Source organism: Emys orbicularis, chromosome 2 (genome assembly GCF_028017835.1).
Source record: "Emys orbicularis isolate rEmyOrb1 chromosome 2, rEmyOrb1.hap1, whole genome shotgun sequence".
NCBI classification, from domain to species: domain Eukaryota; kingdom Metazoa; phylum Chordata; order Testudines; family Emydidae; genus Emys; species Emys orbicularis.
The window spans coordinates 82431168-82445793 of record NC_088684.1 but is presented as its reverse complement, the minus strand read 5'-3'; the positions used below and the strand labels follow the sequence as shown (position 1 = coordinate 82445793).

The following is a 14626-nucleotide window of genomic DNA, read 5'->3' as shown; positions in this document are numbered from 1 at the left end:
CACAGGCTACCCTTCCAGGAAGGGGTCTTAAGACTGTTTCTATTCAGCATTATCGAGCTGCAGTTACTACTGGAAATGCAAAAATAGGACTCAATACCAAACTTCTCTCTCTCTCTCTCGCTCTTCAAATACACAATTTTTCCAGCAGCATATTGGGAACACTGCATGGAATTTCCTAAGACTCTCAGACTAAATGAATTCATGTAGTGTTTACTACTCAGAGCAGGTGAAGAACTAACAACTGATGCCAGAACTGGGGGGAAACAGACTCTTACCACTGGGACCAAAGGAGTAAAATTAGTTACCCATATCAGTCATGCAAGAACAAAAATGAAACAAGAGCCTCCATTCCCATCTGTCTTACAATCACCTGTACACTTTGCAAGCTAGTCAAGTGCATTCTTGTAGTGCTCTGCTACAGACTTGCTCTGACTTACAAAATGACTTATTAACGTTGTGGAAAAGCTTTTAAAAAGATATCTTCACTGTGTCAAAAAGAGCGTGCCAATTTATTTTTGTACCTGCTATTGGAAGTGCACTTTTTCCTGTGGGGTGCCTGTGTGTGTGACATTAATTTGGTTTTGGTCTACGTTGGCTGGTTTGGCTATTTGAGAGGATATCATTTACTGATGCTGAAGACCAAGGGGACTTTCCATGTTTACGTCTTGAAAACATAACTACTGGTAAAGTAGTAAATGGGATCATTTTTGGACACTTGTTTTTTATCCCTGATTTTTCAACATCTTTTACCTTTCTGAAGATTACACTACTACTGCAAGAGATGAATCAGCAGCTGACCATATGTTTTCAGTCTTGTATATGGTAAAGATGAAAGCATTTAGTTCGTGATTTACATGTAATAGTTTTTAAATGTCTTGTGTTAAGCCACATGCATATTTTTAACATTCGCACTTTTCCCACTGTGGAGATGGTTGGACTTGCACTTTGTAGTGTTGTATTTCTGTGCTCTATGTTAGAGTGCATAAGCAGCACATTTATTGTGCTACATCTTAAACAGTATTTTATAAAATCAAGAGTAGGGCTGAGCAGTATAATTGGTGTCTTAAGGCTTTGATAGGGGAGACGCCTCACGTTGGTAAATTTTAGTTTTTAAATATAATTGACTGCAAAATGTAATCAATGGCCATTTAAATTGTTACGTACGGTCCAGTACCTTTATAGACATTGCAGTACTGGAGTTTTAACAGTTTGTTTCCTGCAATTTACATGGCTCTGGCTGGACAACCAGAAAAGCTGGACAGAATCACTCTAGCTCTCCAGCATTATATATGCTATGCTCACATGCTGACGGACGTGTATTAGAGTAAAGAATTAAATTATTTTTATATATCTATCTATAACCTACTCCAATTGCTGATCCACTTGATCCCCATCATGCCTGAAACAAACTCCAATAAAATCAAATACTTAACCTCTGTGGTGTATAAAAATTAATCTGAAAACAAATCTCAGCTAGGAAACTCCAACTGCAGCTTTATCTCTATGCGTTGGAGAGGGTTTGTTCATGGTATGGAAATGACAAAGGAGTGGGACAAACAAAGATATAAACACACTAATCTTTGCTTTCACTTTTATTTTAAGCAATTTGAGGTTTTCCTCAGCTATACCAGGAATCACCTCAGTCAAAGGTCCTAACAGAAATGTGAACTCAGTCTTTTTTGTAGCCCTATCCCTTTAATCCTAGCGTGGCAACAACAACAGATGCCTGAAAGATTGCTCTGTAGAATGTGGAAAGGTCGTGGAAAAAGAGTTTGGATGAATGGGAATTTTTTGCTCCTTCTCCATTTTAAAAGGGTTACTTACAAGTATCTCAAAACTACAATTAAACCTCCTCTCTGTATACTTTTTTTTTTATATACTGTAATTAGATTCCAACCTGATTTGGAGGGAGGGGGAGGAGAGAGAATGAAATGGTGCCTCCAAGATGTGCTCCAGCATTGCTGAAATCCCAGCATTGCTCATTCACTGGAAAGACATGGCACTAGGTTCTCCCATCAGACGTGCTACTGTTCCTTGATTCTGCCAGCCTGCTCCATTCTTCTAAGGAGGCAAAGAACTGAAGAATGCAAAAGGCCTGTGCAGCATTTATTTTGTAATGATTACATTTCAATACCCTGCCTGTTTAGTCATGTAGCAGAAGACCAGTGTCACATGCACAGGTTCACAAACCAAAACACAGCTGGCATGTCTAAAATTAGTCCTTCCAGCCTTGTCCGTGTCCCTTTAATTTAAATCATGTATGTAAATTCCAGCTTTTTTCATTAAAGAGCTTTGTTGTTAATAATGGGACTGTCTAAAAATATAAGGAAGTCTTACCTGTGTATAAAAACTTCATTTGCCTTGAGTTTGGTTTTCATATTGCTTTATAGTTTGGCTGGGAGAAAGGGTATCGTAACTGCAAAATACTGACTGAAGGATGACAGATGTTTTTGAATCATACTCTCATGTCTATTGTCTTCGCTATTGCTACCCAGCCTGGAGCTGCAGTTTACATAGGTTTCTGGGATGAAATCGGATTGCTGGAGACTTTCTGCTTTTATTTGGAATAATGTTCAGCTACAGTTTGAATGTTGAATAAATATTTAAAAGATAAAAATGTTGCACTGTTCACTTAGGAACATATAAAGCCATATTGATACTAAACATCAAAGCACCAAGCTTGGTCAGTAGAATGATGTTAGGATAGTATTTCCCCTTTCTCTCCCCAGGCCTGTGAAAACACAAGCTGAAGTGATAAAGGAAATCTGTACCAAACAAAAAATGATGATTGTTTGCCTTTGTCTTGTACGGAAATGACAGTTGATTTACAACATTTTAGTTTTGAATTAAAGTGGATCAGGAAATAGTTCATTCCATATCATTCATAATATTTTGAAATTATGTAACACTTTCCCATACAGAGGTTTAAATAAATAAAAAAGCAGCTATGTTCCCCCAGTAACAGCAAGTAAAACTATTCAGTGCTATCACTTGTGTGTTGGAGAGGGTTTTTTATTGTTGTTGTCGTCTTCCTCTGGGACATAGAAAGCTGCTTACTACTGTTGCCATTTCTGACTATATTTATGATTTGTACAAACTGTGAATTTTCTGTTCTTCTATAACTTGCAAGAAGAAGGGGGGGGGGAAATCAGTCGCAGTTAATAAGACCTTCAACCCCACACCTGTCATCAATGTAAGAACATGAACTTACGTAAGCCCTAATGCTGAGCTTCTTCCAGACAGGTGGACTTCGGTATCTGTTGACTTCAGAGGGGCTCCAGGCTGGCACAGTGATCTGCTTGCATGGAACATGTAGCAGGACTGTGGCCTTAATGGCATTTAGGCCATCCTTAGCTCTTACTTTTTTACTTTAGTGTAAGGAGTTTGCGTGAAGAAAATCCAGTGTACTTCAGTATACAAAAATCCAGCCTACACCTTTGAAAAAGGAATTTATTACTGTAATAACCCACTGAGAGGGACATTAACGTATTTGTGAATAATGGAGATCATTAGTAAATGCATGGATGGCAGAGCTGTGCTGCTGAAGAGCAAATCCTGGGTTTTCAATAACAGGTGTTAGCAAAACAAGACTAAAGGGAAACTACCCTATGAAAAATTGCCAAGTGTTAGTAGAGCAAAGAAAAACTCCCAGAGGGTAACAGTGGGAAAGAATCCTTCAGAGGGCAACAAGCTGTCAATATTTACCAAGTAGGAGTTATTGAGAATGAGTTTGAGATGGTTTAAATGGCTTTGAAGCGGCAAATGGGATGGTTCTAGTTCAACCGGAAGGTAAAAAGGCTCAGACACAAACAAATCTCTCTTAGGCTCCAGCTCTCATCTGAACTAGCACACTAATAGTAGTAGTAGTGTAGCCACAGTAGCATGGGGGCGGAAGCACGTGCTAGCTGCCCTGAGTACAAACCCCATGGGTAGGTGCTCGGGGCTGTTAGCACATGCTGCCACCCATGTTACTGTGACTAAACTGCTATTTTTAGCATGCTAGTTCAGATGAGAGCTAGCACAAGTATGTCTATGCAAGCAGGGAATCACACCCTTAGCTCGTAGTGTAGAGTCTAGACATAGCCTTATTTCACCTGTGTGACCTATAGTATATCTTGTATTCGTACCCCCGAAGTCCATAAATCCTTAAACTCTTGTGGCAAAGTGGATAATGTGAAGTGAAAAATGTACCAGGCCTGATCCAAAGACTACCCTTGAGTTCAATGGGCTTTGGATCTGGCCCTATATATACACAAGGCTGCCAAGTGTCATGCATTTCCATATCTCAATTGAATTTGCACACATTCAGCTGCACTGTAGGAATGAGCTGTAACTGCCTCTCATGGCCATCCGAGGCTGCTGTGGATTCTGCCTGGTTGAGCCTGCCTGACCCACACCTGGTGTGCCTGGCACAGAGGGGCAGGGCCCCAGGGTGTTTCTGGGGCAAGCCCAGGCCTTGTGCTGTGTCAGGGTCGGGTGCAGCATCACTGCTGAGTTAGGGTCCCGAGGGTGTGGGGGCTGCAAGGTGATGTCCCACCTTCGTGCAGTCAGTGGCCTGTGCTCCCCACTGCCATGCTGGAGCCTCTGCCTTTATTTATTGACAAATAAAACTTGCAGAAATTTAAAATATTGTGTGCAGAATTTTAAATTTTTTGGTGCAGAATGCCCTCAGGAGTATAACATGTTGTTTCTCCAACTCTTATATACTGTGGAGCAGCTCCCCTCTTGGTCTGAATCTCACAGCTTCCCTGCAGCAACTCAGTGATGTGCAGGAGGCAGCAACCAGGAGTCCCTTGTTGAAGTGCCAACACCAAACTGCCAAGAAGACTGGAATGATTTCCTCCCCTTCTGGTGATACTGCTATGGAGATAAGGATATTTTAAAAGGGTAGAAATGTCATGTCTTACTAGCAAGCAGACCAGTTTCAAGAGAAGCCTTGAACAAAAACTAGGGGGGTTGGCAACACCATTGGACTGGACTAATTGCACCAAATTGCAAAGATATTAAAAAAAGATTTCCAGCAGAAGATACCTCTGGCCCACTTCACAAGCCTTCATACCATCCTACCCATGTTTCCAATTGCACGAACCGAACACCATGCTATGCTATCCACATGTTCCAGGACAAAAGTTCTGTGTAAGTCATGAACTCGTATTACGTATTAAGTACAGTACAACAAAACAAAACAAGAAGTAAAAGCCTGTTGCCACCTCGCTATGGTTAGGAGAAAGATATTTGTTTAAATTGAAATACAAATGAATAGTCCCAAAATTCCTCCTCTCTGCAACACATTCCTTCCTTCCCCTCCGGGACACAGAGTTTGACACAGGCTATGGGATGAGGAATTTGCGTGGGAGTCCCCTATTAAAATGTTGACAGCATGTTACAGTGGCAAACATTAAGCGCAGAGTATCCGCTTTTCTGTTTTATTGTTGGTAACCTATTGCAACAACGCAGCATGCAGAAACATGCAGCATGACAAGTATGAGCATATATTTATGGACTGGCCAGGGAACATATTATCAAATGCTAAGTTTGAGATATAATGTATGCTGGTTACATTTATCCAAGATAATTATACCAAAAAATGGAGAGAACTGCAAAATATATTACTTCAATTAACAGGTGAATTCCATATGAGCTAATTTAGAGTGACAGTCTCCTAAAAGGGATGGAAGATTAAGTGCCAAGAACATGTGTAGAAAAATTGCAGAAATTAACAGTCTGAACCTTTGGTGGGAGGATGTCTCAAAAAAACTTATCTCTAGATGAAAACAACAGGAGTCTCTGCATTTCCTGTTCAGATTTTATATTTGTAATAAACAGGCCTGTTTAATTTTTTTAAAAATTCAGAAAAATCAAACACTGATGTAGAACCATAATAGCTGCAAAGCTCAAAAAACTATTTCTCGAATACTCAATAGCAAGGGGGAATTGATGGCTCAGGGATTGGTCACTGGATATAAAGCTTTTGTTACTTAATTGTTCTTATGAGTGAGCGGTTGCCATCTTGGGCTGTTCAGCAGTCTACGTGATATTATTTTGGTGGTCTCAGTCCATTTCCCAGTGGACAGGTGGCCATATAAAAATGCGCACACAGGAATGGCACTGGTTGGCATTCTTAGCTGAGAGACTCGGCCAAGAGGTGTCTGGGCATGGAGAGCGAACCATCCTCTCGCCTCATGGTGACCCTTTCAGAGCAGGGATTTTTCATGTTAGTGGGGAAGCTTGTAATGCTGCTAGAGCTTCACTTTTCTGTCAATACACAGAATATATCACTCTCCAGGGTTAACAGTACATTGCCTCATAGCTCGGTATTAGTAGTGCTAAATCGCCATATGCAGCCCTTGCTGCCCATTGGACAAGATAGTATCCGTGATGCAAAGGTGTAGGCGGACTGTATCTCCCCCTCGTCAAACAGCATTCCACCCGCACAAATGCCAGGAGTTACATCTGTTGCAGTGACCAATCTTTTGCTATGTCATAGAACCTTGGCTAGCCAGTTTGCAGGCCCCACCTGTTAATTTCCAGAAACAAGTGATTCCACTATGATATGCTCTCTCCTGTGTTCAGGGACACTGGCATATAATGAACCGTCCCCTCCTTCTAAACAAGTCGCATTTCTGACTGGTACTGTCCCCATACATGTAGTTATGGGGAAAGGGGGGGAAATGCTTCAAAGTCACCCCTTCCCAAAATTTCAAGAAATCATCTCCCATGCGCCGCCATCTCTTTTTCAGGTCACATGTCAGGCATCATAGTGTTGATGCAGCCAACAGCATTAGAAGGGATTTTTCCATTACTGTAGAAACACTACCTACCTGAGTGAGGGTAGCTAGGTAGGTGGAAGCATTCTTCCTTTGACCTACCTACACCAGGGGATAGGCAAGCATAGCTACAGTACTCCGAGGTGTGGATTTTTCACATCCCAGAGCATTGTGCCTATGTCAACCTAAATTTTAAGTGTAGACCAGACCTCATTCAGAGGTAGGAGAAAAGGTCAAGCCTCTGTACTTCCAGACCCTCTTTCTTTGCTCCATCTATGGACCAGTCAAAGAGAAAAGCCAACTCTGTTTAACAGATTACTGACGTAAAATCAACAGCAATTTAGCTTCCGCCTCTGAACTTCAGAAAAAATTCACATATTCATACATTGAGCCATGATGATCACCTGCTCTGATCTCCTGCATAACACGGGCCATAGAATAATGGCACACAGAACTTCCTGCATCAAGCCTATAAATTCTGGTTCCGCTAGAACGTATCTTTTAGAAAGATTTAAAGATTTCAAGTGACAGAGACTCTGTCACATCCCTAGGTAACTTGTTCCAATGATTAATCAACCTCACTGTTAAGATTTTGCACCTTATTTCTAGTCTGAATTTGTCAGAGTTCTAGGGGATTTCAACACAATTCTTCAACTGAAATGAATGGAAGTGATGTCTAAATCCCCTAGTCTCTTTTGAAATCTTAACATAGACCACATCTATGCTACGGGGACTATACCAGCATAGCTAAGTGTAAACCAAACCCTAAGCTACTCCTGCAGGAATCCACCTTTTCTCCAAGCTGCCTTGAGAGATCCTTACCCAAAGAATGACAAAGATACAAGCCCTATAGTGGGAGAGAAAAACACTTTCTATTTGAAGAAAGTAGCAGTTCAATTTATACGGCCTGAAACAACAAGGCGCTGACCTCCCACTGAAATCCCTGAGACTGGGAATCAGAATTTAAAACTAGAGTCATGTGGATGGATCAAAAGTGATCAGGCCTTGTTTACTGCTTCATTCCGTGTCAATCATTTTCCCCCCTACTACTACGTTTTAAGCATTTGTCCTTTAATTTGTTTTCTTTTTGTTATTGTTTCAGTGACCTAGAGATAAACAGAGAGGACATGGTGCTATGTAGGGAGTCGCCCCAGTCAGCCTTTTAATTTAGTGCTTCCAGAGCTGTGGGCCTCACCCATCTAGCATTGTCCGATTTATTTTAAAAACAAAGGCTGTGGCCTTTAATGGAAAATTGAGCTCTATTCAGATCCCCATGGTGTCGGTGGATAGGAAAATGGAAAGTTTCCATTTAAAGCTGCTGGAGGCCAAAATGTGAATGTTTAGTGAAATTAATTGATGTTTGTCCATGCTAATACCAAGGAAGTTGTAGTTTGTGACCCAGAGACGCCGCTTAGCTTGAAAAATAATGGAGGGTGGGATACAGGTCTCTGAAGGGAAGGGACTGAACTATTCTTTTCCAACTGCATTAAGGACGTTGGAAAAGACAGGTTGGCTTTCCCTCTACAAGGACAGCACATTATGCCCCTGGGTACCATCGGCCTCACGAATTCCCATCTTACAGTATTTTGTGGGCAAGTGGAATGTGCAGCCTTTGATGTGAGGGGAATACAACACCTAAACTGGCCTGTAAATCTCAGCCTGCTCTCCAAGGCTGAAGAACATGTGTTGGACTATGCTAGCTGACTCTTTACTCACCTCCACAGGAGCTTGTGAAAAACAGAGCAGAGCAGCGTGGATTCCACAGTGCTCTATCTTACTAGAATGTGGGAGTTTACTCTGGAGACCCTGGGGCCAGACTCTACCCAGGAGTGGGGGCGGGGGGGAAACACCCAAAAGCTAGCTTTATCAACTAACTGAGCATTCCCCTGTATAGGGGACTCTCCAGTGGCATAGGTCTAATGTAGTGACTACTATGTCCTCCTAGTCCCCACCCTCAGCATAGCTAGGAAAAAAGCGGGCATGACCAGGAGTCACTAATTACAATAACCAGCTGCTGGCACAGCTCCTGCCCACTTAGAGGTATGGACAGTTACAGTAGTGTTCTACCCATGAAAAGAAGAACAAGTATGGATGCTCTAAGTTGCACCAGGGGCAAACAACCACAGCCAGCTACAGGACTGGGAAGAAGTTAACCTGGCATGAGTTTCCTTGCCCCTTGCCATCCGATTCGGTGCTGAGTACAGCTGGAATTGTCTCCAACAGACCTTTCAGAGTTGCTGTTTTATGGAGGATTTACATGCCTGTTGTCTACAGACTTTAAAATTATGGGCAAGTTTTCTTAACATTCTACTGCTAGAACTGCTGAAAAGACACGACTGTGTGTATTGCTTTCACCTGCAACCCAGGATGCCTTTAGAAACAAGGAGCCCGGTTCTATTCTGATCTGCGCTGATGTAAGTGAGACATAATCCCATCCAGGCCAATAGTATTCCGCAGGTGTAAAAATCAGTGTCAGAGGGGAAGCATTCCCAAGATGTTACATCACAGCGCCTCCTCATTGCTTTAAGCAAAATGCATAACCATGAAGTGTTTTGTTTTGAGATTTGTTCTACAGCTCTTTATAGATAATCTAATCTTTGATAAATGCTATGTTCTTATTGTTATCAGGACATCATATAATTCATGGAGGTTTAGAAAAGCTGGTGTTTTAATCTACCCACTTGGCAATAAGCACTAACACATAGATCAGTTGTAAGTTTATGTGGAATGAAAGCTGACAAGAAGCATTTCAGAAAGATAGAGACGTGAGCCATTGCCTTTAAAATACATTACACTGACATATGACAGGGCAATAAGTGCCTTAGAAATGCCTTAGGCATTCTGAGGCTGATCTTAAGTAGGGAGAACAGTGATAGAAGGGGCTTATGACCCCACCTGAGTGACCCTATTCACTCATCCTCTGGCCTTATCTAGGATAGGTAATTGGGGAAGCTGTTGGTGCCATTAATATTTATGCTGGCTAATTTCACGCTTTTTACTGTGAATTTCCCTGCGTTGTTTCTCCCCTTACAGAATGCAATTCATCGTGTCTGCTAGTACATTTTTGCTTTTACAAGCATTCTCCTGAGATGTATAGACATTTCATCTCTTTTCCTTTGATTGCACTGACTGCAAGAAGTTCAACCACTTCTGCTTTTCATTCCATCACTTGATATTCAGACACTTTGCAGAACTGATCTTTTGAAATAAGATAAAAGTTCTTCTCTATTCATAGATTCATAGACTCTAGGACTGGAAGGGACCTCGAGAGGTCATCGAGTCCAGTCCCCTGCCCTCATGGCAGGACCAAATACTGTCTAGACCATCCCTGATAGACATTTATCTAACCTACTCTTAAATATCTCCAGAGATGGAGATTCCACAACCTCCCTAGGCAGTTTATTCCAATGTTTAACCACCCTGACAGTTAGGAACTTTTTCCTAATGTCCAACCTAAACCTCCCTTGCTGCAGTTTAAGACCATTGCTTCTTGTTCTATCCTTAGAGGCTAAGATGAACAAGTTTTCTCCCACCTCCTTATGACACCCTTTTAGATACCAGAAAACTGCTATCATGTCCCCTCTCAGGGTATGTCTACACTACGAAATTAGGTCGAATTTATAGAAGCCGGTTTTATAGAAATCAGTTTTATACAGTCGATTGTGTGTGTCCCCACATAAAATGCTCTAAGTGCATTAAGTCGGCGGACTGCGTCCACAGTACTGAGGCTAGCGTCGACTTCCGGAGCGTTGCACTGTGGGTAGCTATCCCACAATTCCCGCAGTCTCTGCCGCCCATTGGAATTCTGGGTTGAGATCCCAATGCCTGATGATGCAAAAACAGTGTCGCGGGGGGTTCTGGGTACATGTCGTCAGGCTCCTCCCCCTCCGTCAGAGCAATGGCAGACAATCGATTCACGCCTTTTTACCTAGGTTACCTGTGCAGACAACATACCACGGCAAGCATGGAGCCCGCTCAGCTCAGCTCAGCTCAGCTCACCATCACCATATGTCATCTGGGTGCCGGCAGACATGGTACTGCATTGCTACACAGCAGCAGCTAATTGCCTTTTGGCAGTAGACGGTGCAGTATGTCTGGTAGCCGTCATCGGCTATCTGGGTGCTGGCAGACGTGGGGCTGCATTGCTATACAGCAGCAGCTCCTTGCCTTTTGGCAGTAGATGCTGTATTACGACTGGTATCTATCGTCGTCGTATTCCTCAGTGAGTTCGGTCAGAGGCACCTAGACAGACATGTTTTGTCTCCTGGAGACTCAGTCCTGCTGGCAGTCCTATTGAACCGTCTTGATGATGATGGCTAGCAATCGTAGTACAGCATCTTTTGCCAAGAACCCAGAAGATGCCGATGGCTATCAGTCATGCTGCACCATCTGCTGCCAGCTTAAGATGTAAAAAATAGATGGACCAGATGTGTTCTGTATTCATTTACTTCCCCCTCCCTCCGTGAAATCAACGGCCTGCTAAACCCAGGGTTTTGAGTTCAATCTTTGGGGGGGCCATTCTGTGTGACAGTTGTTTGTGTTTCTCCCTGATGCACAGCCACCTTCGTTGATTTTAATTCCCTGTAAGCCATGTCGTCACTCGCCCCTCCCTCCAACCCTCCATCAGACAATAGTTTCGCGCCTTTTTTCAGCCCAGACGCCATAGCACTGGGATCATGGATTCCGCTCAGATCACCGCGGCAATTATGAGCACTATGAACACCACGCGCATTGTCCTGGAGTATATGCGGAGCCAGAACATGCCAAAGCAAAACCAGGCGAGGAGGCGATTGCAACGTGGTGACGAGAGTGATGAGGAAATTGACATGGACATAGACCTCTCACAAAGTACAGGCCCCAGCAATGTGCAAATCATGGTGTTACTGGGGCAGGTTCATGCCGTGGAACGCCGATTCTGGGCCCGGGAAACAAGCACAGACTGGTGGGATTGCATCGTGTTGCAGGTGTGGGACGATTCCCAGTGGCTGCGAAACTTTCGCATGCGTAAGGGCACTTCCATGGAACTTTGTGACTTGCTTTCCCCTGTCCTGAAGCGCCAGAATACCAGGATGAGAGCAGCCCTCACAGTTGAGAAGCGAGTGGCGATAGCCCTGTGGAAGCTTGCAACGCCAGACAGCTACCGGTCAGTCGGGAATCAATTTGGAGTGGGCAAATCTACTGTGGGGGCTACTGTGATCCAAGTAGCGAACACAATCAAAGAGCTGCTGATATCAAGGGTAGTGACTCTGGGAAACATGCAGGTCATAGCGGATGGCTTTGCTGCAATGGGATTCCCAAACTGTGGTGGGGCGATAGATGGAACCCATATCCCTATCTTGTCACCGGAGCACCAAGCCTCCGAGTACATAAACTGCAAGGGGTACTTTTCAATGCTGCTGCAAGCACTGGTGGATCACAAGGGACATTTCACTAACATCAATGTGGGATGGCCGGGAAAGGTACATGATGCTCGCGTCTTCAGGAACTCTGGTCTGTTTCAAAAGCTGGAGGAAGGGACTTTCTTCCCGGACCAGAAAATAACCGTTGGGGATGTTGAAATGCCTATCATTATCCTTGGGGACCCAGCCTACCCCTTAATGCCATGGCTCATGAAGCCGTACACAGGCAGCCTGGACAGTAGTCAGGACCTGTTCAACTATAGGCTGAGCAAGTGCCGAATGGTGGTGGAATGTGCATTTGGACGTTTAAAAGTGCGCTGGCGCAGTTTACTGACTCGGATAGACCTCAGCGAAGCCAATATTCCAATTGTTATTGCGGCTTGCTGTGCGCTCCACAATATCTGTGAGAGTAAGGGGGAGACATTTATGGCGGGGTGGGAGGTTGAGGCAAATCGCCCAGCCGCTGATTACGCGCAGCCAGACACCAGGGCCGTTAGAAGAGTACAGCAGGGCGCAGTGTGCATCAGAGAAGCTTTGAAAACCAGTTTTGTGACTGGCCAGGCTACCGTGTGAAACTTCTGTTTGTTTCTCCTTGATGAACCCTCCGCTCTCCCCTCCCCCCCGGTTCACTCTACTTCCCTGTAAACTAACCACCCTCCCCTCCCCCCTTCGAGTACCGCTTGCAGAGGCAATAAAGTCATTGTTACTTCACATTCATGCATTCTTTATTAATTCATCACACAACTAGGGGGATAACTGCCAAGGTAGCCCGGGAGGGGTGGGGGAGGAGGGAAGGAAAAGGACACACTGCACTTTAAAACTTTAACTCTTATTGAAGGCCAGCCTTCTGATGCTTGGGCAATCATCTGGGGTGGAGTGACTGGGTGGCTGGAGGCCCCCCCACTGCATTCTTGGGCGTCTGGGTGAGGAGGCTATGGAACTTGGGGAGGAGGACTGTTGGTTACACAGGGGCTGTAGCGGCGGTCTCTGCTCCTGCTGCCTTTCCTGCAGCTCAACTATACACTGGAGCATATCAGTTTGATGCTCCAGCAGCCGGAGCATATCAGTTTGATGCTCCAGCAGCCGGAGCATCGACTCTTGCCTTCTGTCAGCAAGCTGACACCACCTATCCTCTTCAGCCCGACACTTGCTCTCTTCAGCCCACGATTCAGCCCGCCACCTCTCCTCTCATTCCTATTGTGCTTTTTTGCACTCTGACATTGACTGCCTCCATGCATTCTGCTGTGCTCTGTCAGCGTGGGAGGACATCTGGAGCTCCGAGAACATATCATCCTGAGTCCGCCGTTTTCTCCTTCTAATCTTCACTAGCCTCTGCGAAGGAGAAACATTTGCAGCTGGTGGAGGAGAAGGAAGAGGTGGTTAAAAAAGACACATTTTAGAGAACAATGGGTACACTCTTTCACGTTAAATTTTGCTGTTCACATTACACAGCACATGTGCTTTCGTTACAAGGTCGCATTTTTCCTCTTATATTGAGGGCCTGCCGGTTTGGTGTGAGAGATCACTCATGCAGTGCCAGGCAACAGATTTCGGCTTGCAGGCAGCCATGGTAAGCCACAGTCTTTTGGCTTTTTTAACCTTCTTAACATGTGGGAATAGTTTCAAACAGTAGCGCCCTCATTTCCCATACCAAGCACCCGTTGGGTTGGCCATTTAAAATGGGTTTGCAATGTAAAAGGAGGTGCTGCGGTTTCCGGGTTAACATGCAGCACAAACCCAACTACCCCCCCCCACACCCCCCCAATTCTCTGGGATGATCACTTCACCCCTCCCCCCCACCGCGTGGCTAACAGCAGGGAACATTTCTGTTCAGCCGAGCAGGAACGGGCACCTCTGAATGTCCCCTTAATAAAATCGCCCCATTTCAACCAGGTGACCGTGAATGATATCACTCTTCTGAGGATAACAAAGAGAGATAAGGAATGGATGTTGTCTGCATGCCAGCAAACACCGGGACCATACGCTGCCATGCTTTGTTATGCAATGATTCCAGACTACGTGCTACTGGCCTGGTGTGGTAAAGTGTCCTACCATGGCGGACGGGATAAGGCAGCCCTCCCCAGAAACCTTTTGCAAAGGCTTTGGGAGTACATGAAGGAGAGCTTTCTGGAGATGTCCCTGGAGGATTTCTGCTCCATCCCCATACACGTTAACAGACTTTTCCAGTAGCTGTACTGGCCGCGATTGCCAGGGCAAATTAATCATTAATCATTAAACACGCTTGCTTTTAAACCATGTGTAATATTTACAAAGGTACACTCACCAGAGGTCCCTTGTGTGCCCTCAGGGTCTGGGAGCACGCCTTAGGTGAGTTCAGGGGTTACTGGTTCCAGGTCCAGGGTGATAAACATATCCTGGCTGTTGGGGAAACCGGTTTCTCCACTTCCTTGCTGTGAGCTATCTTCATTGTCTTCATCATCATCTTCCTCGTATCCCGAA

The 14626-nt window shown here is 44.4% G+C and overlaps 1 protein-coding gene across 1 annotated transcript in view; it reads right to left on the bottom strand.

The window, feature by feature from the left end:
- Nucleotides 1–4643: 4643 nt before the first annotated feature.
- Nucleotides 4644–14626, bottom strand: part of TMEM241 (transmembrane protein 241) — a 110960-nt gene continuing 100977 nt past the window's right edge. The window contains exon 15 of the mRNA XM_065399764.1: nt 4644–4860. Coding sequence (XP_065255836.1) covers nt 4644–4860 — 217 coding nt within the window. The remainder of the gene's footprint in view (nt 4861–14626) is intronic.